Below are 14,016 nucleotides of genomic sequence, written 5' to 3'. Positions count from 1 at the left end.
TCAACAGTGTTTGTATGTAGCCTGTTGATTCATTGATTTTGCTTCTGCCAGTAAAGTTAGTGAAACATACAGCTCACAGACAGCCTGGGAGCCCTGATAAATCAATCTAGACATGGTTAATAAGTTCAAAACACATAAACTGCAGGATATTTGTGTGACCGTAACAGCTGTTTGTGTCATAGCACTAAACATGACAAAAATGGACTCGAAGCATTGAAAATAAAAGTGGGATGTGTCTTACAGAGTCAGTGCTTATTGATTAATTTGATAAAATGGAAGCGTATTTGTTCCATGAGTCTTTTGAGTGATAGACGTCAAAAACGCCTCTAAAAACGCTTCCTATGGGGATTGAAGTGTGGAATACATGCAGTATATAGATGCCTCACAATTATTAAGTCGTGTTAATTGTGTAGAGAACAGTAAATGAGTGAACAGTCTCCATCCACCTGTTTTTATGAACATAAACTGTGATGGCAGTACTTTTTGTTAATGCTACAGTTAGTGTAAGTGACAAAGATGTTCACAAACGGCGTATAAACGTGACGAGATGCAAAGGACAAACACTAATAACACAGCATTGTTTCTACCAAACAACACATTGTGAGCCATGTCATCCTTTGTGTCACGGGTCAACAAATGCCACCGATTGTCACCATGGAAACACTGTCTATATCAGCATGGGGGTAGCGTGACTTCTTTTTTTTTTGTCTTCATTTTGGTAAAAATTTCTACTTTGTGTTAAAATAAGAGTAAAGTAAGACTGGTTCAGCCCGGTAGATAAGCATAACTCATCTTCATGAACCAAGTCCCTCATGTGTATTAGTCATCTTGTCCTACAGAGAGGCAATATTAACCACATTGCAGCTATTAAGTCTTAGAGTCAGAATTGTCAAAGGCAAGCAGCATGCTAATGCCTCTGAACAATTTTGATTCAACATCTAACACATTGCTTCACCCTGCCACTTGTGCTTTTGGCAGACAACCCTGACGCCTACCAGCAGCATCTGAATTTTGTGATTTTTAGGTTTTGTTTGATATTTAAGAAAGACTCATATTTTCTGGCTGTGATTATATCCGTCTCAGCCTGAGATGCTATTCTCAAGTGGGAGAAGCTCTTCGTACACTACACTACTAATGTTTGAATGCTTTGTGGGAGAAAAATGTCTATTTAGTCCAGTGAAGAGCAATAACTTTCACAATAACTCCCAGACAGGATATAAGCAGAGAAACGGTGGCCAACTTTTAATGGTATTATCATGCACTCACTTTAAAAAGTCGAAAGTTCCTTCAATGTCTATCAGTCTCTGCTGTTTTTTTTTCCTTTTGATCACTAAGAGTTTGAAGTCCTGCTGAGGCATTTCCATCAGCTGTGATTAGACGTGCACAGCTAGGGAAGTACTTTTCACTCAGCAGTGAATTGCAAAGGCAATTTTAGTTTCAGTAAAAACTGACCCCTTCTCTTAACAATTAAAATACTACAGCAGCACGAGAGTCTGTACAGAACTTATTCTTGCATTGACGAGACTGGTAAACATTCTGTTGAGTGCACTGTTTCTGCTTTTCCTCTTTGTATGTTTACATCATCTGTGTGCACTCAATATATTTCTCCCTCTTGGCCTGAATAAAAACAAAGACAATGAGAGTTGACATCATCACAGCACAAGGAAGATAAAACATGTGCAGTGAATAAACAAGCTCTAAAGTTTCTTAGCCTTGACGGTATTTCTCACCAGTTGTCATTTTATATAGCTGTGTCATTTTTTGCATAATTCCACGGTGCATTGGCTTGACTTGATTTGATTTAGGACCTCCACTTTCAAGGAAATTGGGCTTAGGGTATGAAAGTTCACACTTCTTGCCTCCAGGCAATTGATTTTTCTGAGCTTGATTTTTAGTGCTGCAGCAATACCAGTTGTGAGTGTTAGCACCATGTTGTGTCAGTGAGGTCCAAAGATACTTTAAACCTCAGTGTGAGCACAGCGTGATTTTATAATTTTAAAGTTAGCAGGCACAACAATAAAGGGAAATGTGTTGATTTAGCTGTAATACAAGTATTAGGTTTGAAAACATGCATTTTAAGGTGTCACCTTGCACGTGCTGACATTGCACCTGGCATTTTTAAGGCCGTTAATGATTATGAAAATAATAGCTGCAGAACTAGTTTGGTTATAGTTCGGTTTTATTAAGATCTTAGGAAGCTTGTGAACTATAATGAGCACAACATTTTGACACTGGAGTTATTTTTTGTGCTTTAAATGTAGAATTGAAGCTAAAATAGATTTTTTTCTGATAGTTTGACGTGGCTGGTAAGTTGTGTTATTTATTTTCCATATTAACCAAGATAGTCTTAAAAATCTTATTTCAAAGAGGCTCTGGCCAACGTAAATAACACAAAATATGTAATGAGATAAGAATTAAAGAGGCCAATTCCACCAATTTTGCTCATGAAGGTCATTTTATGTGCAGTGATGAATACTATTCGGTATGTGAAAAGACTTTATAGTATAATGTCTTCTGTGACTCTGGAGAAGCTTTTCAAGGCCTGTGAAAATAACCCTTAGTGATGTCATCAGGGGTTATCTTCTCAGCTCGGGTTTGGAGGCGACAAATTAACTGAGACTTCAACTGCGTGGGCATGCAGCGGGAACTGGAGTTTGAAAGTCACAGGCACTAACCAGGCAGGCAGGGTTTCATGCAAAAACACTGTTATGTTGCATTATTTTAAGTGTAAGATCTGGGATTTTTGGATCTAGACTCATACTAGCAACTAACTCAGGATATTTCAGCCTCTCCTGCTTCAAATCTGGCCATTCTTTTTAAAAATCTGTCTCTTGTGGGTCCTCCCTACTTTATGAAAGTGCAGTACTTAACTGCTGGTAAGAATCATATAAAACACTCCACCATAGAAACCACCTAACGTAGCACGTTAGAGACACCAGCAGGCATCTGTGCATTTTTGGCAAAAAAAAAATCTATTTTTGTTTGCACTGTAGAATCTGCTGCAACTTTTTATCCTATGTCCTCATTCTGACTTCTAAATTAGCGATTAGGCAAAAAGCTGTTGATTGCTGTTGGTGTTTTCATCCGGGGGCCATCATATTACAGTTTCAATTAGGTGATTTTTTTTTTAAATAAGCATGAATAATTAAAGGTTCTTTTTCTGCCACGTGTTCCTATTTTGCTGGTGCTAAGCGCACATAGTCAGAAGTTATTATTAGACTGAATTCAAGCGGCCCCGTGTCCTCAGCTCTGAGCAGTGGGCACCGAGCTCCTGCATTGAGTTTGACAGCCTTCACACAATATTGTGCAAGGGCGCTCCCTTAGCTTCTCATGCTGGTTAAATGTAATATGGCAGATGGATAGTATTTGCAGGGAGAGCGGGGGTCTCACCCTCCCTCTCACTCTTTTTTTTTTCACCGTCTCTTGCCAGTACCTCAGACATTTCAAGGGGGAGAAATATGTATCAAATTAACTCTTAGCAACAGGGCCTCCAAGCTCCCTGCCCTTGTCTTTTCAGCAATCAGAGCTTTGTTATTTTAGTCTTTCAACCAAAACCAAACTGGATTCAATGGCTTCAGCACTTACCTGTAATTTTCCAACCTGGTGCGCTAGCTTTCAGCAGAGCGACTGTGAACAGTGAAAGATTGTCTCCTCAGTTCCTCATTTTAGTGTTCAAGTTAAGTGCACTAATTCATTTACATCCACAGAGTGGCACATTTGGAAATGTTCACTTCCCAGCAGCAGGAATGTCTGCTGAGATTTGGTTTCTGTCTGTGCACAACCTCCAAGTCACTGAAACTGGAAACCTCTCTGCAGTGTCGACACTCTGACACTGAACCTCTGCTTTATACATCTGACCCATATATTAATATGTTCTTTCAAGCCAGTTCAGAAGACACAACTCTGAAGCCCCGACATCTGTTTTCACATTGCAGACTTTTATCCCATTTTTCCATCGACCCCCACAAACTCTCCTTTCCATTCCCCATCCTGTTCTCAAATCGTGTAAGAATCTACAGGAGCTAAACCTGACTCTGTAAGTGTATATGTGTGTGTTTGTGTGAGTCGGAGTGATGTTTCCCCTTCAGAGGTACTGAAGGAGAGAGAACTGCTTGCACTAAAATGCTAATTAAGTGCAGTGTGGCAGACAAGGACACTTGAGAGTGTATGCATTAGCAAATTTTAACTCCCTGCAAACCAAACAGTTTGTTCTGGGCTAATCTCCCAATGATGGAGGCAAGAACAACACAAGGAACCAGAGAGAGTAGAAATACAGAGTAGCTTTAGAACATGGAGTAGGAGAGAGAGGGAGAGGGAGGCATGGTTTTCTTTTTCATTACCAAGATAACACAGTTTTAGGAGAAGAAAGCATCTCCTCTGGCATCGTTTTTTCGTTTCATCTCCTCACAGAGGTAACATATGGTATCTGTAAGGGAGAGTCGGTTTGTGCTATGCGGTGAATTATTTTGTGGATTAGTATTGGCATTTAAATGCTCTTGGCTTTAAATCTTGTCTGTTTTAGATCTTAAGTACATTCCTTGGCATGCCGCTCTCCCGCTCAGGCTGGCCTCTTCCCCTGGCCAACACATTTTTGAAACTGTAGAGCTTAACAGGAGAGCAAAAGGCAGCCATTTAAAAAGACCCCGAAGCTGATCTCGAATTACTTTTAGTGAGATACCACTCAAATCAAACTAATTCTTCCAATGTTGTGATGCCAACAAACCCTTAACCTCAGGTTGGGGTTAAAAACCTTTTTTGATTTTTTATTTTTTTTTCCATCCATTACTTTACAGCGTGGAGGCGTCTGAGGTTAATGTAATTACGGTCTCTGATGGTTGTACAAATTGCAGGCTGGTAGTGTGACACATGCTCCCCTCAAGTGTTCTGTGGTTGGCTCTAATGTCTTGTTTTATCCACACTCATTAAGATGTCCTTGGCCAGGTATGTTTGGTTATCGCCATGACCTTCTAGTTGAATCTCTGTATTTCAGGTACACCACAAAACATCGGCAAAAAATATCCGCAAGCTTGAAAAGCGGGTAATATTTAAACCAGAGTAAATGTTTTAGAAATAAATACTGCAGCAGTTAGTAAGTGATGTCTCTGCCCAGTTGTTAAATCCAGCATTTGTGGCACATTTATGTTGCCCTAGAGATCCTGGCTGACATGATAGCCCCCTTTCCTCATCTCCAAGCGGCCTTTAAAAGCACAGCCCTCCCTTCTGTTTCCAGTACAGTTGGCCTCCCTCCAGCTCCCGCAGAAGAAGTGGATGAATTCCTAGATGTCTGATAAGCTTCACCAGAACACGATTCTTAATGGAAGAGAGAAGAAGAGGCAGATCCTATCAGCCCAGTTGAATTGCCTTGCAGTCAGATCAAACATCCTAAAAGTGCAGGGAATACTGAATCATGTCGTGAGGTTGTTGCACATTCATCTTCTCTGTTGATTTAATTGAACTTGTTTCTAAATGAAACCAACTGGCCGTTTCAATGCAAACAAAACATCATTAGCATTGTGAAAATCCCAGTTGCTTTGTAGCTTTTTCCCACTCATTTTCCTTTGAAATGAAAAGCCTTAAATGAGCTCTTTTCATCCTTAAAATGTTTTTTTCCCTCCACTCAAGGCACTTTGTGACACCATTAATCACTTACCTCGGTTTGTTTGTCCTCTTTCTTTCTCCTGTTTATCGAGCCAGAGACTGACACAGATTCCCCCACCCCTCATCATGTGTGAAGGTCTTGTTTGTCCCTGTGTGTTTGTGTGTAAAACAGCAGGACCTTCAGGATCGGGGAGTAAAATATATCTCGCAACACCAGCGTAGCGTGCCAGAGGTGTCTTGATGGCGATGGAGTCATACTGAGCTAATGAAGCTCCAAACCTCAGCTATCGATCCACCTCGCAATGGTGCTCTACAGAGATAACTGAGGAGGAGAGCAGTGTGTGGCCTCACGCGCGCTCTGATCTGTGTGACATCTAATTCTGTGTAATGAACCCTGTGCACCAGAGTGCATGATGGGGGGCTGTCTATGGTAATGACAGGGATAGCATGGCCTGGGCGGCTTTTGAAATGCTTTGAAACACTGCTGGTTAGCTCACAGGGCTTTTCCTGACAACAAGGAATACATTACTAGAACAAGTGCCTCTATAAAATTACTTGAGCTGTTCATTGTTTCTCTACTTTGTAACTCCACTATTCTACTTCTCTACAAGCAGCACTTACTTCACACTTGTCCTTTCCAAAAGAGGAATCCCTCCCTTGTTGCCCTTTCTGAGGTTTTCCCCTTTTTTATTCTTCTAAAAGTTTGTGTGTGATGGAAGCTTTTCCTAACCTGAATTTAGGCTCTAAACCTGCAATCACATGAGCCGTCCCTCCATTAAAACCATTGTGAAATAAAGAAAACACTGAAATAAATACTGAGCAGAGAGATCATAAAGTGTGAACAGAGTATCGGAGCGATACGTGGTTTGTGGGCTAGTTGTGTAACAGTGTACATCCTTGAATTCGACAGTCGAACTGGCTTCAATTGAGGTAAATGGAAGCTGCGAAAATATTCGAAGAGATTGGTGACTGCAAACTTTCGGCTGCATTCAGAATGAAAATAGCTCTGCGTTTAAGAAATGCAGTGGGCTGCGTTGGTGTTGCTACAGGTAGAGGTGAGATCTCAGAACATCAATGACCCTGAAATCTAATCAGGCATCACAAACCGAGAGTTTTATGATTCGTATTTGCAAGTATTTTACAACTGGGGAAGTCATCATGTTGACAATCAGCATCTCAACAATCAGTGTACAATATGCGCCTATTTGATTGAACCACGCAGTGCGATGCTGGAATGTGAAGCACACAAACTCCAGAGTTCCCTCTAGGTCAGTACATTGGCTGTGCCAATGCGGCGATTTCAATGAAATGAAAGAGGAGGCTGTGGTTATTGAAGCAGTATTAATATTGGTCTGAACAAACCTTTAAACCTGCATTAACTTTTTCTTTGGCCACTTGGGAGCAGCACAACAAACTGGAAACACAACACTGACATATTATCACATTATAAAGTGGTCATGACAAAATTGACTATTTACACATCCAGCAGACACGGAGAAACATTAGTGTTTATTTGGCACCTGGCAAATGGAACTGCAAAATTCACTTTCGTTTCAATTTTTACTTGGTTTCCTCAAGCCGTCATCAAGTCCTGAGGGAAATTTGTGGCTCTTTGGTTGGTAAATGCTCCTCTATGTTCCCCAGCTAGTCACTAACTTTGTCTAGCTGCCGTTAGGTGCTGAGCAGGTAGGGTACAGTGGGATCATCAGAGCTTTCACACTGAAAACAGCTGTCTCCTCCATCTGGAAGGAACTGTGATGATTGCAGTCAGACTGAACTGAAACAGTTAGGTTTTGTTCTGTGAGACAGAAACAATAAGATGGCAGACACAAAAAGAGCTGAGGGGAACAAAAGAGTCGGCTTATAATTCTCTGTGGATTTATCACTAAGGGGACCATAGGACCCCCTTTCACATTAAACATAGTCATTTCAGCCATTTTTAAAATGAAATATTGAACAGAATATCTTGAAGGATAGAGGGTCTTTAGATTGCAAAGCCCTCAGAGAGAAACTTCTGATTTCTACTTTTTATAAATAAAGGTCTGGGGATTTGATGAAATTCCTTGCAGCGGCCGTAATAACTCCTTCCACTGAGGTGATGATGGTTTACATTCCCACTATCATTCCTGAGTAAAAGGAGGTGTCAAACAAAACCTTCATGACACAGTACTTTGAACACTCCCCCTTTTCCCTGCAGAATTAAAATAGACCTTTAAAAAAAAGCTTTTCCTTTTCCATGACCACCTCTGCTGCTGGTGCAAATGAAAATGCCCTTCCCAAAATAGATCATTTTTACCCTTCAGATGTCCACTTTTATTTTAAGCTCAGTGACACCATGTCATCCATCACACCCAGCGTTTCAGAAGTGAGCAGCCCCCGGGAAAACACTGATACAATGCAGGGAGAGTGTGATAGCGTGCTGCTGTTGTGTAGTTAGAACCTCTATGGTTAGATTACCACTAATTTCATCTCAGAGTAGCATTTAGACATTTTCTTTGTGCGAGTAAAGTGGAAGTCATTCCTCTTTTTTTGGGTAAACGTTGAAAATGGATGCTGTCCTTTTCCAACTCTTCCCTCAAATTACCACTTGACATGGCCAAACATCGCTCCGCATTATTGTCTGCCAGGAAAATGCATTTCTGAATGCTTTATTGAATGTTTTGGCTGGGTGGAAATTGTACGAAGTGTACCCAGTGCTTTGATCATCTTGACCTGGAAATGCGATAGTCACCCCACTTCACAGGGCTCTCTGACACCTGGGAAACAAGATCTGGTATTCTTGATACATGATCTGCACCGCAGCACTAAAGACTTAACTTCTCCTGTTTCGTAGTCGGCAGAGACCACTGATGGGAACTGGAATTTCACATGGCTCAGACTGAGGCTTTTTTTCCCCCCACAAGCCACAGGAGTCACAGCATTTGGAGACTGGTGGAAAAAATGGCCTGTATGATTTTTATGAACGAGATTCCAGCAGCATTAAACACAGAGACTCTCAAAAGGTTTTTCTTTGTGGATCAGATTCTTAATTTTTATGCATCAAAGCTTATGAAGAATTTTTGACATTTTGTATTCAGATACTTTGAGTCATCAATTAGACTTTTGTTATTGTTGTATTTTAGCATTTTGTTATATGGATGTTCATTTTTCAGAATTTGAAAGATTCTTTTGTATTTCTATGGTGCATGTTCTTTTCTTCTCATTTTGAAACCATTCTCACTGGAACATGTTGTGCCCGGGATTGGTAGCAGTGTGTTTTTCAGGGCAGTAAACGCATCACATCAAATCAAATTGGACATTCAAATAAAAAGTATTTAATAAGACTTTTTTTTTTTTTTAGTATTTCATGGATATAATTTGTTCAGAAATCAGTTTATGTGTTGCAGTTCTGAGAAATGTAATGTGATGGCACTGGCAGTCGTAGTGAGGTTAGAAGTAAATTACACAGAGCCAGTGTGTGATTAGAGAAGCTGTGGCATGGCTTTTAAAGTTCACCACCCCTCAGGATATTTGATCGAGCCGCCGGCCTTTGATCAGTGTTAACGTTACGGTAACCATGACAGTTTATTTTCAACTACCAAAAAAAGACCATTTGTGTCAGAAAACAATCTCCCCTTCCTCTGACACTTTGGCACGCCGCAAAAGAAAAATGTCAGGGTCAGTGATGGGCCATTAGCCCAGAGTGAGTTCCTTTTGTGCTCCCAGATCCATTTAAAACACCTTTTTAGTCCTCAACAGATGGTACCGTGACACAGCAAGCACAGGCACTGACCTGGGCCTTAACTTTAAGACATTTCCAAAAAACCACAGGACATGCAACACCGCAGAGGAATGAGAATGTCTGCCCAGAGAGTGAATGACACCATGAATGTGTAATAAAGAATTCACCTGCTTAGCACGGCTGTATTGTAATACCTTGTACATTTGATTGACTACACAGTCACCCTCTATTATCGCCATTATACCCTTTTCTTTTTCATGGAGGTCGCTCCTCTGTTGCTGCAAATGTCATAGTGCTTTAATGAGAACTGCACCGTAGCCCACAATGGAAGCTTTTCAGCCAGATTAAATGTATCAGTGTGCTGAAACTTTCCTTTCCTCTCTCCCCCCTTTGCCCCTATTGTGACACAGTGGTTTTACAGAGCAGCTTGTTGCTGAAAAACAAGGTTAAGAAGATCAGTATCAAAGGAGGAGTGTTTTTGTGTGGCTTGCAGGAGAGTCTCGCCTCAGGTTTCCACCTGAAACACAAAGGTGTTTTCTTACCTGATTTGTATTCATTCACACAATGAGTGGACCTGCCTCTCTTGTTTCCAAGTAAGGAGAGTCCAGACGAGACTTTTGTTCGCCCTATCATCGGATACGTGCACGTTGCTTCCTCCAGTACGAGCCTTGGAGCTCAGCCACAGGCTTTGTCCTGGATGGATTTTTTCCTGCCCTTTTTCCTCTTCTTTGTTGCTCTGTGTTGTATGTTCTATGAAACCATTTCAGATAAATGTTTCTTTTGGCACCTGTATTATTTCAATAATACCAAGCCATGTCACCTTAAAATTGTCTTGTCAGAATCCAGGACCCTCAAATTAGCAGTTTAAAGTGTCCATAAGAGCCTGTAGTTCAGTCCATTCTGGCACATGTTGTGCTATCAAAACACAGATATAGCTGCCTGTACAGTGGGACTGTACAGAGTAATTTGTTTGGTTCAACTGAGGTCAGTCAAACTGCTGAAAACATGATGTAAGTAAATATTATTCCTTTTTTCAGGGTTTTTTCCTGACTGTGTCCCCGGAGTCAATCCTGAAGGTGGCGAAGCACGCTTCAGATAACAACAAAATCTTCTGCATGAACCTCTCAGCACCCTTCATCAGCCAGTTCTTTAAAGAGCCCTTGATGAAGGCCATGCCCTACGTCGACATCTTGTTTGGCAACGAGACGGTAAGTGAATTGAGATACGTGTTCAGGTCTTTTCAGGAGGGACATTCTGTTTGCTAACACATTTTTTTCATTAAGATTTTCAGTCCATCCTTGCAGTCGTATTTGTCTGTTTTGTTTTTTATTGAGTAGGATACCTCAAACACCTCAATGAGAACTTATTTATTAGAATCTTAGTCCATGGGCCAAGAAACAAGTGATTAGTTCATTGGTGGAAAGCCGCATCTGATAGTGCCTCAATGTGGTGATAGTGCTTTATGTTCTGTCTCATCATTTCTGAAAAATAAGTTGTAGAAGCAAAACTCAGTTTTCTTCAAATTTCTTCGCCTATGACAAATCTATCACTATAATCCATGCCCATTTTTGCCATAAAATATGTAACAGCATAATGAATTTCAAGCATAACAAATGAGGTGTTTTTTCAAATTACACTTTTAGTCATGCTAGCGTGTTAGGGAGGGAATCTCACCAGCTATTGCGTGGATTGCCATGATTAGTACACACATTCATGTCCCCCACAGGATGAATTGTAATAACTTTGATGATTCACTGATGTTCTCATCTAGCGACACAACCATGAGCCATAAAGCGAGGTAGAAGGTGAACAGAACCTCACAAAGTTGTATGCAGAACCCAGAACCCAGATGCAGTTTAAATACTTGTGAATATTTTCTATTATTAATGCAACAAATTCAAAGGATTGTGCTGTCTTGGTGGCGTTGCGATCTCTGAGTGCTTTATGTTTTAACACTGTATCCTCTCACCTTGTCTGAAGTAAAATCAGAATGTTATGTCCACTGTTTCATCCCACTCAATGCTCTCATTTCCCCTCAGTATCCATTTAACTTCTCACTTATCACTGCCCTATAAAGAGATGAATAAGAATTAGCCCAGTAATCATTCATCTCAATCGCGTCACCATTTCATGCTGGTTGATCCATTGATTTTTCCTCGGCTCTGTGGAAGTGAGTGGCTGGTTGGAGGTCAAGCTGTGGTCACAGACCGTGGTGCTGCTGGGAAGTATCCTCTAACAGGCCAGCTGAGCTTGACTTCAGGTGGGGAGGAGGGGAGAGGATGATCACTGGACTGAACTCGCCTCCCCACTGCTAAAGCTACTAAACAGAGCCCTGTGTTCGAGTTAGAGATGGGGTCCACAGACCAGGACAGAACTGGAGGAAACTGCTCAGCATTCGAGGATTTATTACTGTTGCTGACTTCAGCTTTTTCCTCTTTTCTTGCCTCTCCCAACATAAGACCTCCCTTTTACATATGCACCTCTCTCTCTTGCTCCCTAATTGCTGTGAGGAACGATTCTGTCTACTAAACCACGGCGTATATTTTGCAAGCGTTATGTATTTTCGGGTGGGTGGTACTGTAACTGTTTGCTTAAGAAGTTTGCTCACACCTCCAGTCATTACACTTTAATGACTCTGGATAATTGCAATGTATGTTTGTTGAAGGAGATTATCTTTTGGAGTCTCTGTCAGGGCTTGCTCTCTGGAATTGAACCCGGCTAAGACCGCCAAAATGAGAGATTCAGTGGGAAACAGAGCAGATATTCACTGCTCAGCTACCCCGGGCAGTGAGGACTTCTAGGGTCGATGTAGGACTAATGCCTGTCCAGTGTGTTTTCACTCCTTTTGGCCTTCCTCCGTGTTGGCTGCTGGGAGGAGGGAGCGGGGAATGACTGCTCATACAGTTGAGGCCTAGACCTCCCATTGTGCACAAGCCAGACAAGGTTGGCGGTCATGCAGTGGTGCATGGTGAGTGACAGGCAACAGGGCTGCCTCGCCCACGCTTGCCCATTCAGCCCCCCTGGCTGTCCTCTCACCCCAACTTCCACCCCCCAAAGTGATGGATCAGCCTCAGCCTGCGATGCTTTCATAACAAGTCAGTGACAGTCAGGATCATGCAGACTGACTCCTATAGCCTTGCAGAATGTGCCATAAGGGGAGGCTAATTTGTCTGCCTGTCTCTGCCTCCCTCTCCCACACTTACTGAGTCACGATACAGAGGTACGCACTCTTGGGTAAACACGTTTAAAGCAGCTGTAAGAGCTCATGTTTTGAAACTGACTAATAATAATTTTTGGCAAGATTGAAGTTTATTAGAATCGAGTGCTGCTTTATTTGTCATGACTGGGATCTTATTTCAGCCATATCACAATTCCCTTTTGATCATTTGAAAGTCCAAAACAGCTGTGCAACACCACAAATGTCAATAGCCTCTTTTTCTTCTCTTGTTTTTGCCTGCGTCTGATGTTGAAATGTGTCTGTGTTTCTGACTGAGTCTACCCTTGGTAATTCTGCTGTAACTCGATCCTGCTGGTACTTGTTTCAAACCTGGCATCAGCAGGCCCTCCCTGGCCTATCGGCAGCCTCGCACTTATATAACTGTCTCCCATCCATCCTGTAATTACTGCCTTTTTGGGGCACAGTGTAGTGTCTGTTCCTTCACTGGTAGGGGGGGTGGAGAGGCTAGCAACGTCGTTTCTGCGTTGCCAGGGATCTCTGAGATGGTGCCGACGGAGCCACATAGACATCAGACGCTACTTCACTTAATTGGCAAACATGTCGTGTGATAACCTGGGAACAGCACAGGCCTAATTGAGTCCTCCTGTGCTGTCCTCCTCTGACTACCTGACATGGAACCCAGGGCATTACATTTCCCTCCATTTAATGGCTGCAGTTAATTAGACCCGAATGAGGGAATCATTACCGCTGGAAAAACCACATGCCAGTGGATTCGCCGATAAAATTAGCCACAATTTGCTTTTGCTATTTGAGCATAAGAGATAAACCACACAATGGGGGGAAAGGATTGGACCATTACTGGCGGATTTGTATTGTGGAATTTTAGACGTATCATAGACAAATGGAACGATTAATCAAGACTGAATTAATCACCCTGACTGATGGTTTTTTTAAGCCCGGATTCATAGCTCTCTCAATTTAGATCATTTTGTGTGTTTGGGCTCTTTTTTTATCTGTGCAAATGGTTTAAAAATGTGCTTCCTTAATAAAACGGTGCAGCAGATGAGGAGCTTAGTTTTTGTGCCCCCCAGTCAATACCCAACAACCTCCTTACTCCTCCGCCATTAGCATTATATACCACCCCCATACAGGAGCTCTTCACGCTTTCCATTGCTGTCCAATACATTCTAGCCTTATACTCAGAGGGAGCTTATTTTTATGGGTCCCAGCCCCGTCTTCCAAACGAGAGACAGCAATTGTAATTGAATACTCAATAGGTGAGCCATTTAACAAAAGTGGAAATGGCATTCGGCTATGTATTAATGTGCTTTGCTGAGGCAAAAGGAGCCATCATCATTTCAATGTTCAAGCTGTTTTAAAAGAGCATTTAGCCTGCCATCTCTCCAGGCCATGAGAGCAAAATGACACGGATTTCTTCCTCCTCTGTACTTTGTGTGAATGTTCCTCGCCTAATATTTTGTATGGTTATCTCGCTTATTTTCCCATCCATCCCTCAGCA

At 41.8% G+C, this 14,016-nt stretch overlaps 1 protein-coding gene across 2 annotated transcripts in view; it reads left to right on the top strand.

Moving 5' to 3' along the window:
* The window catches only part of LOC139219763 (adenosine kinase-like), a 98,980-nt gene that overhangs the window by 61,511 nt on the left and 23,453 nt on the right, over positions 1-14,016 (top strand). For both annotated transcript variants that reach the window (XM_070851714.1, XM_070851715.1), the window contains exon 7: positions 10,357-10,527. In XM_070851714.1, coding sequence (XP_070707815.1) covers positions 10,357-10,527 — 171 coding nt within the window. The remainder of the gene's footprint in view (positions 1-10,356; positions 10,528-14,016) is intronic.

Source organism: Pempheris klunzingeri, chromosome 20, assembly GCF_042242105.1.
Source record: "Pempheris klunzingeri isolate RE-2024b chromosome 20, fPemKlu1.hap1, whole genome shotgun sequence".
NCBI classification, from domain to species: domain Eukaryota; kingdom Metazoa; phylum Chordata; class Actinopteri; order Acropomatiformes; family Pempheridae; genus Pempheris; species Pempheris klunzingeri.
Note: the sequence above shows the minus strand (reverse complement) of the source record. Positions and strands in the feature narration are given on the sequence as shown.